At 40.3% G+C, this 17,165-nt stretch overlaps 1 protein-coding gene across 5 annotated transcripts in view; it reads right to left on the bottom strand.

The window, feature by feature from the left end:
* Positions 1-17,165, bottom strand: part of KLHL2 (kelch like family member 2) — a 94,285-nt gene that overhangs the window by 61,060 nt on the left and 16,060 nt on the right. For all 5 annotated transcript variants that reach the window (XM_081075786.1, XM_081075784.1, XM_081075787.1 and 2 more), the window contains one exon: positions 10,146-10,252. In XM_081075786.1, coding sequence (XP_080931912.1) covers positions 10,146-10,252 — 107 coding nt within the window. The remainder of the gene's footprint in view (positions 1-10,145; positions 10,253-17,165) is intronic.

Genomic DNA, 17,165 nt, shown 5'->3' with positions numbered 1-17,165 from the left:
CTCCATATTTTTACAGTGGCCTACGTATCCATCCTATTTTCTTATATTTCCCAATCAAAGGACACTAAATAAACATATCTCTGTTAACTGTAAACACTGGATGAAACTAATGAGAAAATCATTTGAAAAAATGTATAATAGTAAAAGTGCTTTTCTCTTGCCAAAATAATAAAGTGCCAAAAGCTGTTATAAATGGCAAGAAAGTAAAGTGAGGCAATATATGTAAATGTAAGTTGAAAGGGGGAAAACAGAGAATAAAATTGTGAGTATCTGTATGTAACGTACACATACACACAAAAGGATTACAACAATGAAAAACAAAGATGAGGAGGAATTTGGAACAAAGCAAGAACGTTTTCTTGAATTACAATGCTTGATTTCATAAAAGTAAAATGTTAGTAAGAAAATATGAAAAGAAAAGCCCAGATCTGTGTTTAAAAAAATACCTGTAACTCAGCTGGCCTTGGTTTGCAGCTTAGCCTCTCCCAGGTACCTCCAAGCACAGTGTGGGTGGCAGCCATCTGCAGATTGCTTTGTGGCTCATTCCAGGTGTCCCTGTGGCTGGTACTCCTGGTGGCCTGCTTTGGACTGAGCCAGAGCACCACCCAGCTCAGTGGCCTCTGCAGACAACACACCCAAAGAGCAGACTGTGCAAGCACCAGAGCTAAAGTGAATCGTGCTCTGTAGTGTCAGCCCCTGCACAACTGCTGCTCCACACGCCAGTCCTCCCAACAAATCACCCTGAGGGTCAGTCCCTCCCACTGACGTGCAAACAGCAACCAAGGCTCAACTATAACAGGAGGGCACACACAACCCACACAAGGGACACACTTGGAGCACCCAGCTCAGGTGACCAGGGAGACTGTGCCACTGACCCCCACAGGACACCAACCACATAATGCCATTCTACTAAGACCAGGAAGTATAGCAACTCTACCTAATACAGACAAACAAGCACAAGCAGGCAGCCAAAATGGGGAGACAAAGAAACATGTCCCAGATAAAAGAACAGAACAAAGCTCTAGTAAAAGAGCTAAACAAAATGGAGACAAGAAATCTACCAGATGCAGAGTTCAAAACACTGGTTATAAGGGGCGGCCGCATGGCTCAGTTGGTTAGAGCACAAGCTCCGAACAACAGGGTTGCTGGTTCAATTCCCACGTGGGATGGTGGGCTGTGCCCCCTGCAACTGAAGACTGAAACCAGCGACTGGCCTTGGAGCTGAGCTGCGCCCTCCACAGCTAGATTGAAGGACAATGACTTGGAGCTGATGGGCCCTGGAAAAACACTCTGTTTCCCAAATTTCCCAGGTATGGAGTTTGTGTCCTTTGAGAAAAAAAAAAGTAAAAGAAAAAAACAACACTGGTTATAAGAATGCTCAATGATCTCAGGGACAACATCAACAAAGAGATAAAAAACATAAAAATGGAGATAGAAAACATAAAAGAACCAGTCAGAAATGAAGAATACAATAACTGAAATAAAGAATACATCAGAGACACAAATCGGACATCTATAACCCATCAAAGGACTCTGCTCATCACGCAGAACAGCTAAGAGACTCGTGCAACGATTACTTGAAGGTGGGCAAATTGGAAAAGCAGGGGAAGAGGGAAGGGAGTGGAGTGGAGACGCGGCCCACATCTGCAGACACAGGGGATCCCAGGATGGAACAGAGAACACAAAAGCCAGGAGGTGGGCTCTTTCCCTGCATCCCACAGCTGATCTCTCCTGCCGAGGGGGCAGCATATCCAGCATTTGAGGCAATAATCTCAGCTGAGACCTACAGCTGGGCCCTAGATCAGATAAAGGACACAAACTCCATACCTGGACCCCTCCCCCCACTCTCCCAGTCCGACCCCCGCCCTCCCAGAGACTTAAACTGGCCCCTGAACTGAGGAGTAGTGTCAGATTACAGAGGAGCCATAGTGCTCAGGCTCTGGGAAGACCTGCGTGCAGCTCTGACCCAGGGAAGAGACTGGGAAGAGTGTGATTTTTGCTGGGCTAGGAGAGAAGAGACTCCTCCACCCCCAGCCACCACCTTTTCTGGCCTGCGGGAAGAGTGTGACACGGCTGGTCTGGGAGAGAGAAGACCCCTCCATCCCCAGCCCCCACCCTTTCTGGCCTGCCTAGGGCAGGGCAATTACAACTGCAGAGGCACTCCCAGGGATCAGCAGTAAGCAGCAGACGCAGCTCCCGGCTTTCAACAGCTCAGAAATCGCCCGCCAGACACATACACACACACACATACACGGAAGAAGTGCCCTAAGACTCAGGAGAACTGGGCACAGGGCTGGTGGTGCTACTCTCAGTGCACATATGTGCAGGCAAGAGCAGAAATTGCACTGATTTTGTAGAAAATACCATCCAGACCCCTCAGCAAGACTCATCTAAATCTGCAGTCCCAACGTCACTCTGGGCACCAGGCTCTGCCTACACAATACACAGAGGACGCTATGGCACAGCAGAGGGCAACCTGGAGATTACTTGGTGGGCTTAAGCCAAGACTGGCGCTGCTTTTCTTTTGTTTTGTTTTGTCTTTATATCTTTGATATCTTTGCTTGTCTTGAGTGTGGGTTGTCAGTTGTTTTTACATGTGAATGTATTTGATTTTTTCTTTGTTGTGGTTGTTGTTGTTGTTGTTGTGCTTGGTGATTTGCTCTGTTTTGAAATTGCCCTACCAGGGCCCAGCTTAAAAGGCACAAGATTCAACACACCCAGAGGCCAACTCCAGACCAAGCCAGAGTACTACCGGGTTTGACCTACAAGTCACACACCCAGAGGGAATTCTCTGCAGGCACAAGAGCCCATAGATGCCAAATCACATTTAAGTGGTCAATCCTCATGCAGAAGAACAACCTGCTGTGGGCAGAGCCAAGTCTCACAGCTAGTCAGCCTAGGAGTTAACTTAACCCCACCTACTCACAAGTGAAAAGTAATTAAAGATCTTCTTTAACAGGACAATATACACAACACAAGAGTCACCTTTGGAGCACGCGCAGAGGAGAAGAAGGCAGGAGTGCAAGTCAAATATAAAGGACATATACTACATAAGATAACCCAGCAAGAACTATGAACTCTAGGGGATCTACCTAATACATCAAAGCAAACAAAGAGAGTCAGTCAGAATGGGGAAACAAAGAAACATATCCCAAATAAAAGAACAGAAGAAACCTCCAGAATTGGAACCAACCTATCAGAGACAGAGTTCAGAACACTGATGATAAGAATGTTTAAGGAGCTTAGTGACGACATAAAAAACGATATGGAAATCATAATGAACAACCTGCTAGAACTAAAGAATACAATTACTGAAATAAAGAACTCACTTGAAGAAATTAACAGCTGGTTAGATGAAGCAGAGGATCAAATCAGTGACATAGAAGACAAGTTAGCAGAGATCACCCAAACAGAACAACAGAAAGAAAAAAAGAATAAAAAACAATGAAAATGGTTTTAGAGACCTCTGGGATAACATCAAGCGCAACAACATGCACATCATAGGAATACCAGAAGGTGAAGAGAGGAAGCAAGGGATCGAGAACATATTTGAGGTAATAATGTCCAAAAACTTCCCTAACCTGATAAAGGGAACTGACGTACAAGCCCAGGAAGTGCAGAGAGTTCCAACCAGTATAAACCCAAACAGGCCCACACCAAGACACATTATAGTTAAAATGCCAAAGGTTAAAGACAAAGAAAGAATCCTAAAAGCAACAAGAGAAAGACAGAGGGTTACATACAAGGAAACACCCATAAGACTATCAAATGACTTTTCTACAGAAAATGTTTCTACAGAAACATTGAAGGCCAGGAGGGAGTGGCAAGAGATACTCAAAGTGATAGAAAACAAAGGCCTACAACCTAGATTGCTTTATCCAGCAAGGCTATCCTTTAAAGTTGATGGAGAGATAAAAAGCTTCCCAGAAAAGAATAAGCTAAAGGAATTTATCACCACCAAACCAACATTGCAAGAAATACTAAAAGAACTTCTATAAATAGAAGAAAGATGAAAACAATCTAACTACAAATTTAAAAAATGGCAATAACTATGTACCTATCAATAATCACTTTAAATGTAAACGGATTAAATGCTCCAATCAAGAGACATAGGGTGGCTGAGTGGATAAGAAAGAAAGACCCTTGTATATGCTGTATACAAGAGACTTACCTCAGATCAAAAGACACACACAGGCTGAAAGGGAATGGTTGGAATAAGATATTTCATGCAAATGGAAATGAGAAAAAAGCTGGAGTTGCAATACTTATATCTGACAAAATAGACTTTAAAATGAAGAATATATTAAAACGCAAAGATGGACACTGTATAATAATAAAGGGATCGATCTGACAAGAGAACATAACCCTACTAAACATTTATGCACCCAACACAGGAGCACCTAAATATATAAAACACATTGACTGACATAAAGACAGAGATCAACAGTAACACTATCATAGTAGGGGACTTCAACATACCTCTGACAACAAGGGACAGGTCTTCCAGACAGAAAATCAATATGGAAACAACGGCCTTAAATGACACATTGGACCACTTAGATTTAATCGATATTTTCAGAGCATTTCACCCCAAAGCTGCAGAATACACGTTCATCTCAAGTACACATGAAACATTTTCTAAGACAGACCACATGTTAGGCCACAAAACAAGTCTTGATAAATTTAAGAAAATTAAAATCATACCATTTGTCTTCTCTGACCACAGTGCTACAAAATTAGAAATGAACTACAGGGAAAAAACTGGAAGACACACCAATTCATGGAGGCTGAATAACATGTTACTAAATAATGAATGGGTCAACCATGAGATCAAGGCAGAAATCAAAAGATATCCGAGAAAAATGAAAATGAAAGCACGACGACCCAAAATCTAGGGGTTGCAGCGAAAGCAGTCCTAAGAGGGAAATTCATAGCATTGCAGGTCTACCTAAAGAAACAAGCAACATCACTAATCGACAGTTTATCTTCACACTTAAGGGATCTAGAAAAAGAACAGCAAAATAAGCCCGAAGGGAGTACAAGGAAGGAGACAATAAACATCAGAGCAGAAATAAATGAAATAGAAACCAGAAAAACAATACAAAAGATCAATGAATCCAAGAATTGGTTCTTAGAGAAAATAAAGTCGACAAACCTTTAGCCAGACTCATTAAAAAAAAGAGAGAGAGGACCCAAATTAATAAAATCAGAAATGAAAGAGGAGAAGTGACAACAGACACTGAAAAAATTTTAAGAAATTACTATGAGCAACTATATGGCAACAAATTTGACAATCTGAAAGAAATGGACAATTTTCTAGAGGCATACAACCTTCCAAGGCTAACTCAAGAAGAAACAGAAAACCTGAACAGACTGATTACCACCAAGGAACTTGAATCAGTAATCAACAATCTCCCAGCAAAAGTCCTGGACCAGATGGCTTTACAGGTGAATTTTACAAAAAGTTCAAAAAAGAATTATCACCTATTCTCCTCAAGCTCTTCCAAAAAAATCCAGAAGGAGAAAAGGATCCCAAACACTTTTTACAAAACCACTATCACCCTGATCCCCAAATCAGACAAAGACACCACAATAAAAGAAAACTACAGGCCGATATCTCTAATGAACATAGATGCAAAAATCCTCAACAAAATATTAGTGAACAGAATTCAGCAATACATTAAAAAGATCATACACCATGATCAAGTGGGATTCATCCCTGCTATGCAAGGGTGGTTCAACATCCGCAAATCAATTAATGTGATACAACACATTAACAAAATGAAAAATAAAAATCACATGATCATATCAACAGACGCAGAAAAAGCATTTGACAAAATCCAGCAGCCATTTATGATTAAAAACCCTTAAGAAATTGGGAATAGAGGGATCATATCTCAACATAATAAAGGCCATATATGATAAACCCACAGCTAACATCATATTCAATGGGGAAAAGCTGAAACCATCCCCCTTAAGATCAGGAACAAGGCAAGGTTGCCCACTTTCTCCACTTTTATTCAACATAGTGCAGGAAGCTTTAGCCACAGCAATCAGACAACAGAAAGAAATAAAAGGCATCCAAATCGGTAAGGAGGAAGTAAAATTGTTATATGCAAATGACATGATACTATAGAGGACCCTAAAGACTCCACCAAGAAACTATTAGAGCTGATAGATGAATTTAGTAAAGTAGCAGGATACAAAATTAATATTCAGAAATCAGTTGCATTTGTATATAATAATAATAAAACAGCAGAAGGAGAAATTAAAAAACAATCCCATTTACAATTGCTTCGAAGACTATAAAATACCTATATAAAATACCTATATAAAGACTATAAAATAAATTTAACCAAAGAAGTAAAAGATCTGCACTCAGAAAATTATAAGACACTGAAGAAAGAAAGATACAAATAGATGGAAACACATACCATGTTCATGGATAGGAAGAATTAATATAGATAAAATGTCCATACTGCCTAAGGCAATATACATATTCAACACAATTCCTATCAAACCACCAATGACGTTTTTCACAGAAATAGAACATATAATCCTAAAATTTATATGAGACCATAAAAGACCCCAGATACCCTCAGCAATCTTGAGAAATAAGGACAAAATGGGAGGTATAACGATAACTGACATCAAATTATGCTACAAGGCTACAGTAATCAAAACAGCATGGTACTGGCATAAAAACAGACACATAGATCAATGGAACAGAAGAGAGAGTCCAGAAATAAATCCATGCCTATATGGCCATTTAATCTACGACAATGGAAGCAAGAATGTACGGTGGGGTAAAGACAGTCTATTCAATAAATGGTGCTGCGAAACCTGGACAGACACATGCAAAAAAATGAAGCTGGACCACCTCCTTACACTATATACAAAAATAAATTTAAAATGGCTTAAAGACTTAAATGTACATTTTGAAACCATAAAATTCCTAGAAAAAAAATATAGGAAGAAACTTCACAGACATTACCCGGAGTTAAGATTTTTACTGATATATCCCCTCACGCGAGGGGAGTAAGAGAAAAAATAAACATGTGGGATTACATCAAACTAAAAAGTTTTTTCACAGCAAAGGAAACCATCAATAAAACAAAAAGGGATCCTACTGAATGGGAAAAGATATTTGCCAATGATATATCTGATAAGGGGTTAATATCACAAATTTATAAAAATCTCACTCAACTCAACTCCAAAAAAACAAACAACCCTATTAAAAAATGGGCAGAGGACCTGAATAGACATTTCTCCAAAAAGGACATACAGATGGCCAATAGACATATGAAAAAAAATGCTCAACCTCACTAACCATCAGAGAAATGCAAATATAAACCACAATGAGATACGACCTCACCCCAGTAAAAATGGCTATCATCAATAAATCAAGAAACAAGTGCTGGCACGGATGTGGAGAAAAGGGAACGCTTGTGCACTGTTGGTGGGATTGCAGATTGGTCCAGCCACTATGAAAAACAGTATGGAGGTATCTCAGAAATCTGAAAATGGAACTACCTTATGATTCAGCAATTCCACTCCTAGGTATCTATCTGGAGAAATCCAAAACTCCAATCAAAAATCTATATGCACCCCTATGTTTATTGCAGCACTATACACAATAGCCAAGACATGGAAACCAAAATGCCCATCGGTAGATGACTGGATTAAGAAACTGTGGTACATTTATACAATGGAGTATTATGCAGCCATAAAGATAAAAGAAATCTTACCATTTGCAACAACATGGATGGACCTAGAGAACACTATGTTAAGTGAAATAAGTCAGACAGAGAAAGACAAATACCGTATGATCTCACTTGTATGTGGAATCTAAAGAAAAGAATAAGTGAATGAACTAATCAGAAACAGTTTTGGAGACACAGAGGAAAAACAGGGTTGCTAGACGGGAGGGGGTGGGGATGAGGGGGAAGGTGAGGGGATTAGAAAACAGTCAGTAACCACAAGATGGTCACGGAGTTTTGAAAATTAACGTAATCAATAATGTTGTAAAGATTTTGTAGGGTATCCGATGGACACTTGTCTCATTAGGGAGACCACGTCAGGGTCTCCTGATGGTATAGATGCCTGATCACTGCACTGTACACCTGAAGCTGAAGCTGAACAACAATGAATGTCAACTACAAGTTTATATAGATGTGTGTGTGTGTGTGTGTGTGTATACTTACAAGAAGCGGAGTACAGCATTAGGAATAGAGACAGTGGAAATGTAATGGCTCTGTGCGATGTCTGAGGGATAGTGGATGGAGGGACACAGTGTGGGGGATATAAATGATAAACGTCTAAATATTACTTTGTCTTGTGCACCTGAAACTAATAAAAAAAATAAAAGAAAATATTAAATGGAGATGTCTTTACAGGAGAGAAGTTTTGAATGGTGGCCTTTCAAATTTTGAAATAAATTATTTTAATTTAAAAAAAAAGAAATACATTAGAGGGAATCAGAAGTACGTAGATTAGATGAAGCAGAGAACTGAATCAGCAATTTAGAAGACAAGGTAGCAGAAAACACCTAATCAGAAAAGCAAAAAGAATCCCAAAAATTGAGGAGAGTTTAAGGTACCTGTGGGACAACATCAAGCGTACCAACATTCTCATCACAAGGATGCCAGAAGGAGAAGACAGAGCAAGGGATTGAAAACCTATTTGAGGAAATAATGACAGAAAACTTCCCTAATCTGGAGAAGGAAGTCCAGGGAGCACCAAGTCCCAAACAAGATGAACCAAAAGAGGCCCACACCAAAACACATAATTAAAATGCCAAAGCTTAAAGACAAAGAGAGAATCTTAAAAGTCGCAAGCGAAAAGCAGTTAGTTACCTACAAAAGAGCTCCCATAAGACTGCCAGCTGATTTCTAAACAGAAACTTTGCAAGTCAGAAGGGAGTAGCACAAAACATTCAAAGTAATGAAATGCAAGAACCTACAACCAGCAAAGCTATCATTTAGGATCAAGGGACAGATAAAGAGCTTCCCAGACAAGAAAAAGCTAAAGGAGTTCATCACCACCAAACCAGTATTACAAGAAATGTTAAAGGGCCTTCTTTAAGAAGAAAAAAAAAAAGAATAAAATGGCAATAACTACCTATCAACAATTACTTTCAATGTAAATGAATTAAATGCCCCAATCAAAAGATAGGGTGGCTGAATGGATAAGAAAATAAGACCCTTACATATGCTGCTTACAAGAGATTCACTTCAGATCGAAAGACACACAAACTGAAAGTAAAGAGATGGAAAAAGATAGTTCATGAAAATGGAAACAAACAAAAAAAGCTAAAGTAGCAATACCTATACCGGACAAAACAGACTTTAAAACAAAGGCTATAATAAGAGACAAAGAAGGACCCAGTAATCCCACTTCTGGGTTATTTATCAGAAAAACCCAAAATGGTACTTCAAGGGGACGTGTGTATCTGTATGTTCATTGCAGCATTGTTTACAATGGCCAAGATATGGAGGCCTGGATGTCCATCAAGAGATGAGTGAATAAAGCATAAGTGGTATATATATATCCAATGAAATATTACTCAGCCATAAAAAAATAAAAAATAAAAATTTTGCCATCTGCAACATCATGGATGGACCTAGAGGGCCTTACGCTGAGTGAAGTAACCAAACAGAGAAAGACACATTCATATGATTTCACTTATATGTGGAATCTACAGAACAAGATACATGAACAAACTCAGATACAGAGAACATTTTGAGGGTTACATGGGAGGGGGTTGGAGGATGGGTGAAAAAGGGAAAGGGATTAAGAAGTGAAAACTGGTAATTACAAAACAGTCTTGGAGATGTAATTATAGCATAAGGATTACAATCAATAATACAGAATTAATAATAACTATGTATGGCATCAGATGGGTACTAGATTTATCAAGGTGATTACCTCATAAGTTATATAAATGTCTAATCACTATGTTGTACACATGAACTAATATAACATTGTATGTCAACTATAACTGAAAAATTTTAATTATTTAAAAAAAAGGAGCTTAGATTCTGATCTGTTTAAATATTTTATCATGAATTAAAAATATAGAATAGTCTGAGCTTTCTCAAGATGATATGATTTAAAAAAATACCCGTAACTAAGATATTTCATACCTGTAAACATGGCGTGAAAATAAGGACTACAGGCGGCCAGCACCACTCTATGAGCAGAGATTTCCATGTCTTCAGCCACAATTGTGACATCGCACAGCAAATTTTGACTGTTTACAAAGCAGAGGAAAAAAATTAATGATACCAATAATAAACATACTGAGCATCCCATGTAAAAATATTATAGTAAAAGTCCACTTTTCTGAAGTTGAGACTAACTAAAAACTGCCATCCTTTAGAACAGGATTTCTAAATAGGAAGTACACAGAAAACTGTCATGACAAAAACCTAAGCTTTGGGCCCTCACGCAGAATCTTGCCGTCGGGCCGGCCCGGTGGCTCAGGCGGTTAGAGCTCCATGCTCCTAACTCCGAAGGCTGCCGGTTCGATTCCCACATGGGCCAGTGGGCTCTCAACACACACACATACACACACACACACACACACACACACACACACAAAAGGCAAAAAAAATGTAAAAAAAAAATAAACCCTTTCTGAAAAAAAAAAAAAAGAAACTTTAAAAAAAAAAAAAAAGAATCTTGCCGTTGTTTATCAGAGAAATATTTCCAACACTGATTATTGATTTCTCAACTTAAGAGAAATGACCAGAGGCAAACAATCAATGAACACAGTACATGGAAGAATGTTTGAATTAAGAACAGCATTAGCAGAAGTGGCAAATGGCAGTCTGACATTAAGACAAAATAAAGCATATGTAGAAAACTAAATTGGGTCAAAGTACCAAATATATATATATTTAAAATGACTCTGGGTCATCAAAGGTAAAATTATATTCAATTTCACCTGCTGCTTAAAAGGCAATTGGGCATTTGAAGCTTAACTGAACCATATCATTTTTTCTAATGCAAAATATCTCATTCCTCAAGGCCATGAAATATTACCACACATAAAATTAAAAAGCATTTTGTTTCCTTAAACCATTATTTTACCTTACCCAAACCATTATTCAGCAAACATACCTCCAATTCTAAAATATCCATTTTAATTTATTCAAAAACATGTGGTGAACACTTTTCACATGCTATCCCAGCTGCTTGGTGAGATTCTCCAGCTAAATAAAAATGTCACAGAATATCTTTTTGGCAAAAAAGGTTACTGATGCTTATTCGAGAACAAGCAAGAAGGTGCCAACTCTAAAACCGACTTTCCTCGTAATCATGTCATCCGTGGCAGAAACAGGTGTGGTGAAACCAAAAGTCATTTCCGCACCTCAAATATCAGAGCACTGAGTTTATGTGTGTAGCATACACAGGTCGCACGTGGCCCCCCCCTCCACCATTCTGCCGATTTGCCTCCCAGGGTAGCCTGCCTGCTTCTGTAAAGTTTCTAGCAACTGATAAGCAACTAGCAACATTTTCACATGAGTTTAACCAAGTCCTGGAAGTTTTCCACTTTTCCACACTGCTTGCAAATCTGCTTCTGTGGAGTTCACACCAAAACCCACCGCAGGTCCTACTGACATCTATTTTTCCTCCACTCTAGGAGAAACTATAAGCTACATCATCACCCTCCAGCACCCGTGATGACTGCATTCCGCAGCCTCACTGGTGATGAGCTTCGATGCCCTTTAGACTGAGGTCTAACTCCTGAGTGGTACCAATGTGATGGCTCACGACGCTGTATGAGACATCAGGCAGGTCCCACATCGGAGTCATGAACAGTGGCACAATGTTTTACTCATCCATCACTCCTCCACAGCACTAACTTGTGATTCGTCCAGTGTGGGGAACTGACAATGTCTACCGTCTGCTCTGAAAATCTAAAAGCACTCCACAGTCCTGAGCTCCATGGGTTCACAAATAACCAGGGCGTGAAACGTCAGCAGTATACTCTGGAGGGAACTATGCAACAGCTTTATTTGTATGTAGCATCTCATTTAGACCCCACCACAATTTGTGAGGTAGGAATTATTAGGATTTTTACCCTTAAAATGCCTAGCTGGGGAAGCCGCAGTTAAATAACCAGCCTAAAGACCCCACTAGTGGCAATGCCTGGAATCAAACCCACAGAGTCTGCCTGCAGCATGTCCTAACCACGACAAAACCACCTAAGGCTGTGTGGTTTTAAAACTTGTGAAAACTTGAAAAAAACAGGGAATAGAAAGTATAAATTATAAATAACACCAATTTATCACTTGACGTACTATATACTAGAAACTAGTTTTATAAAGTTCTATGTACAGTTTATAAAAAGGCCTGATTTTAGTGGGTTTTTAGCACTATATAAGAATATTTAGAAAAATCACAGTTAATTTGCTCATTCAACAAAGCACTTGCAAGCTCATACCTCTCCTGAAGTAGACTGGCAGAAAGGGCTGACAAAGCAAATATTACAGCACAGAGTGGAAAGGGCCCCTGTAAAGATGCTATAGGAGTCAGGAAGGATCTAAATCAGATTGGGGGTCAGAAAAGGCTCCTGCAGCTACTGACCTTAAGTGGAGTTCCAAAAACAAGTACACGTTAGCTGGATAAAGAAGGAGCATGAGAACTCCAGAGAGAACAGTATGTGTTACTGCATGGAGATCTGAAGCAGCAAAGCCCAATGGGGACCTGTGGAACAAGAAGCTGGACGAGGCAGAGGGTGTGTGGGGGGGAATGGGGGATCAGGGGATCAGCAGAGTGGCACACAGTCTCTCCGGAGGGCCATTTGCACTTTCCTACTGCGACCAGGGGAACCAGACACAGCTCGAACATGAGTCAAGTGAATCTTTATGCCTATATTCCTTGTGTCAGTAATCCCTCTTAGCACTCTAGTTTCAAGATGAAACGTAAGTGGAATTACACTGGAAAATCTCAAAAATCATATAATTAATTACATTCAGCTTCAATTATAATTACTCATTGATCCAAACGTAGCATAACACCTGCGGTGGCACCTACATAATTATAATTAGCTCGGCCTTAGTGGCTTATTAGCAGATGTTAGTTAACAAATAAAAACACTGCCAAAATAGTAAGCAGTATGCAGCCATACCCAGGGTTAGGTCACACGGAGTCTAAGCGCCACCTTACAGATCAAGGACATACGTACTTGGATTCAGTGTCCTTTTTTTTTCTTTTTAATTGGGGAATAGTGTATTGTTCCAGGACCCATCAGCTCCAAGTCAAGTCGTTGTTTTCAATCTAGTTGTGGAGGGCGCAGCTTACTGACCCACGTGAGAATCGAACAGACAACCTTGGTGTTATAAGCACTGCGTTCTAACCAAGTGAACTACCCGGCCGCCCCTAATGTTTGATTTTTTTATCCTTTTGTCTCCAGTAATAACAGATTTTAAAACAGCACTCAAAAATGAGAGAGATCTGACCAACCTTCTCTTCTTTCAGCCAGTATGGGACTACTGAGTCTGGCCTTTACCTCTTTCCAACTGTGCATGCTCACAAAGTTGAATGACTTTGGGATGAGATGGAAGAGGGCTACGAACAAAGTGTGGCCATAAAAGTAAGAGAAACTTGTTTGAGCAGCCCATACCCAGTCTACACGGTGAATTTCTGAGTTTATGTTTCTATTATTTGAAATCTAATGAAAGAACGCACCACGGAAGGAAAAGGCTTTCAGGATCATCCAGTCAATGAAGTTGCATTTCTTCATTCATCAACTATCCAGAGTGGCTACTGTGCAGCAAGCACTACATAGGTTTACCACAATAAACAAGATAACGGTCATGACAGCAAGGAATTTAAAGTAGAGCAGGGGACACAGACCAGCCAACAGGTAAGTAACTACAAAACAAACAAGGGACTATGTAGATGACACAAGTGTGGGGTGTTTGGGAACACACAGAGGAGATACGCCCAACTTCACGGGGACTTTGGAAAGAAGATGCTGCTAGGTTCAAACGCGACAAACATGCGTTATACAGCCCTCACGTAAAACTCAGATGGCACAGAGAAATGAAAGGCACTCCACCTCCTAACTAAAAAGACATCGTGAAAATTGGTCCTTCTCAGGAGAAAAACTGCTGTGCTTTGAAAATTAATAAAGAATGCCCTAATATACCAAGGCATCCTTTGGTTTTATGATATAAAATAAATGAATTCCTAAGACGAGAAAAACCTATCACTGCTGTGTGTGTGTGTGTGTGTGTGTGTGCGCGCGCGCACGCCATCGGACACTGAGATATCAAAAATAATCAGTAGTCACACGAAACAAGAATTTACTTTCTACTAGAAGCAGGGGTGGTAGGGAGATGACATGGCATTTGTCCACCTTTCTTCCTTGGGTGTCAGGGAAAATCTGGAGGCACTTTATGCCACCTGGCGCAGAATCAGAGTAACCATCGAGGTGCCGGCTGGTGAGCTGCACGGTTAGCTCGAATCCCCGGGGGCAAACGCAAATGAGCCAGAGCCTAGGAATGTGCGCCGGATTATCTTGGAACAGCATCAGATAAATATTAGGACAAAGAAACAAGTTAAGACATAAAAAGAAATGAGGCAAGAGATGAGAAGTGAGGAAGTTAAAAGCTGGTCCGGAAGAAGAGGTGAGCCAGACGTGACACAGCCAGTCAGGGCAGGGCCCAGAATCAAGGGTTGGCCACCTGGCACAGAGGGAGGTCGCGCGGGGAGACGAACTGTTTTAATGGTGAACAGCTTCCCGACTGCTCACTCCAATTAGTGATATTTAACCCAACCTCCTATAACTGACAGTGTCATTCAACAGACAAGGCAGATGCAATTTGGCCCAAAGGTCAATAACCTCAAAGAATAGAGAACTCCGAGAGGAGTGCCGTCTCCCTTCTTTTCCTTCTTAAAACCGTGATGGTTTGAATTTGTGGCAGTTAAGCTCAAGGAAAACCTGTGATCAGATTTACCACACAATGAGAGTCCTGAAGAACAGCACGGCCTCCTCAACACATCGGTACCTGCTGAGATTTTCAAACTGGAAATCGGAAGCAGTGACAGGTCAACTTGAACAGTCACAGGAAAAACCTACTATAGTCAGTGATTTAGGAACTGCTTTAAACTAGTACGGGGCCCTAGAAGAATCTATCATTCTTTTCAGATAGAATTGAGACAGCAGAATGTCAGTGAAAAGTGACGACATGCAGCCACAAGAAGACATGGAGGAAGGCATGTTACTGTAGGGCAGGGAAGGTATCATCCCCAGGTGTGAGGGCCTGCAAGGTCAGATGGTTACCACGGAGAGGAAAGGATGAAAAGAATAATAAGAAATAAAGTAAAAGTAGGGGGCCGGCCCAGTGGCTCAGGCGGTTGAAGCTCCATGCTTTTAACTCCAAAGGCTGCTAGTTTGATTCCCACATGGGCCAGTGAGCTCTCAACCACAAGGTTGTCAGTTCAACTCCTCAAGTCCCGCAAGGGATGGTGGGCTCCGCCCCCTACAACTAAGACTGAACATGGCACCTTGAGCTGAGCTGCCGCTGAGCTCCCGGATGGCTCAGTTGGTTGGAGCCCCGACCTCTCAACCACAAGGTTGCCGGTTCGACTCCCGCAAGGGATGGTGGGCTGTGCTCCCTGCAACTAGAAAACGGCAACTGGACCTGGAGCTGAGCTGCGCCCTCCACAACTAAGATTGAAAGGACAACAACTTGACTTGGAAAACAGTCCTGGAAGTACACACTGTTCCCCAATAAAGTCCTGTTCCCCTCCCCCAATAAAATCTTTTTTTAAAAAAAAAGAAGAAATAAAGTGAAAGAAAATATTAGAGACAGAGATAAGAACGTGGGGAGGGGGCAGAGTAGAGATAAGGAAGTCAAGGATTTCAGAAGGGAAACAGTAACACAGAGGTGAGGTTTTGAAAATGTGAGTGAAAAGCGTGACTCCTGGTAGAAAACGCAGACTCTATACAAAGGAAACTTCCTCATTAAAAGTTTTGTGTGTGTTTTTTTTTAAACAGCTTGGTGAAATAAATCACAAGGTGAACACTCTTAGCTAAAACAATTTAAAAGAAATAAGCCAAATTAAGATTTTCTGATTTAAGAGGGGATAGTGAGGCAAACTCTGAAGCTGCAGCTTTTCACACATGGTAGGTTTTTAACAATATGGAGAGAGAACAAGAAGCAGAAGTTGGGTTAGTAAATTCATTTACTACTATCCATTCTTCACATTCTTTGAAACGTTTAATGATTGTGTCCATGCTCAATAAACACATTAAAAAAAAAAAGATCAATCACAAGTGCTGAAGAATTACTGTAGATTACTAGTTAACCTGGGACTGTAAGCTTCAAAATATCCCTTAAACTTTCTAAACAAACAAGTCTGCTTGATTTGGGGGCTCTTTCCAACAGTTCTGTCGTTCAAGGAATGATTTATATTCTATTCTAGGATAACATGAAAACAAAAGAACCTGACAGTGCTTAGTGTAGAAAAATACTTAAGAGTGATGAAAAAAAGTTCACATCCTATACAGTTTCCCAAAATCTCTTGTAAAAACAGTGATATAATGGGAGCGGGGTTGAGGGAATGGGTGAGAAAGGTGAAGGGATTAGGAAGCACAAATTGGTAGTCACAAAACAGTCACAGGGATGTGAAGTGCAGTATGGGGAATACAGTCAATAATGCTGTAAGACTGTGTATGCTGTCGGATGGGTGTTGGACTTGACGGGGGGATTACTTCATAAGGTGTAAGGGTGCCTGTCCACTACATGTACACCTGACACTGATATAAAACATTATCAACTGTCAACAATTTAAAATATATGTATTTATTTATTTATTCACGGATGTAAAGTACAGCATAAGGAATACAGTCAACGGTATTGTAATAATTATCTACGATGTCAGAGTGGTAGTAAACTTGAGGTGTTATCACTTTGTGAGGGATGTAAATGTCTAATCATTATGTTGTTTTGTACACCTGAAACTAACAATTTAAAAAAAAGATGGGTAAGTTCTGAGGATCTAGTGTGTAGCATGATGGCTATAGCTGACAATATAGCACTGTATACCTGAAACTTGCCAAGAGTAGATATTAAATGTACTCCACACACACACACACACACACACACACACACACAAATGATAACTATGTGAGATGACGTATGTGT

The sequence above is a fragment of the Rhinolophus hipposideros genome (genome assembly GCF_964194185.1).
Source record: "Rhinolophus hipposideros genome assembly, chromosome: 16".
In the NCBI taxonomy this organism is placed as follows: Eukaryota; Metazoa; Chordata; class Mammalia; order Chiroptera; family Rhinolophidae; genus Rhinolophus; species Rhinolophus hipposideros.
The sequence above is the reverse complement of the archived record's forward strand: the minus strand, read 5'-3'. Positions and strand labels throughout refer to the sequence as shown.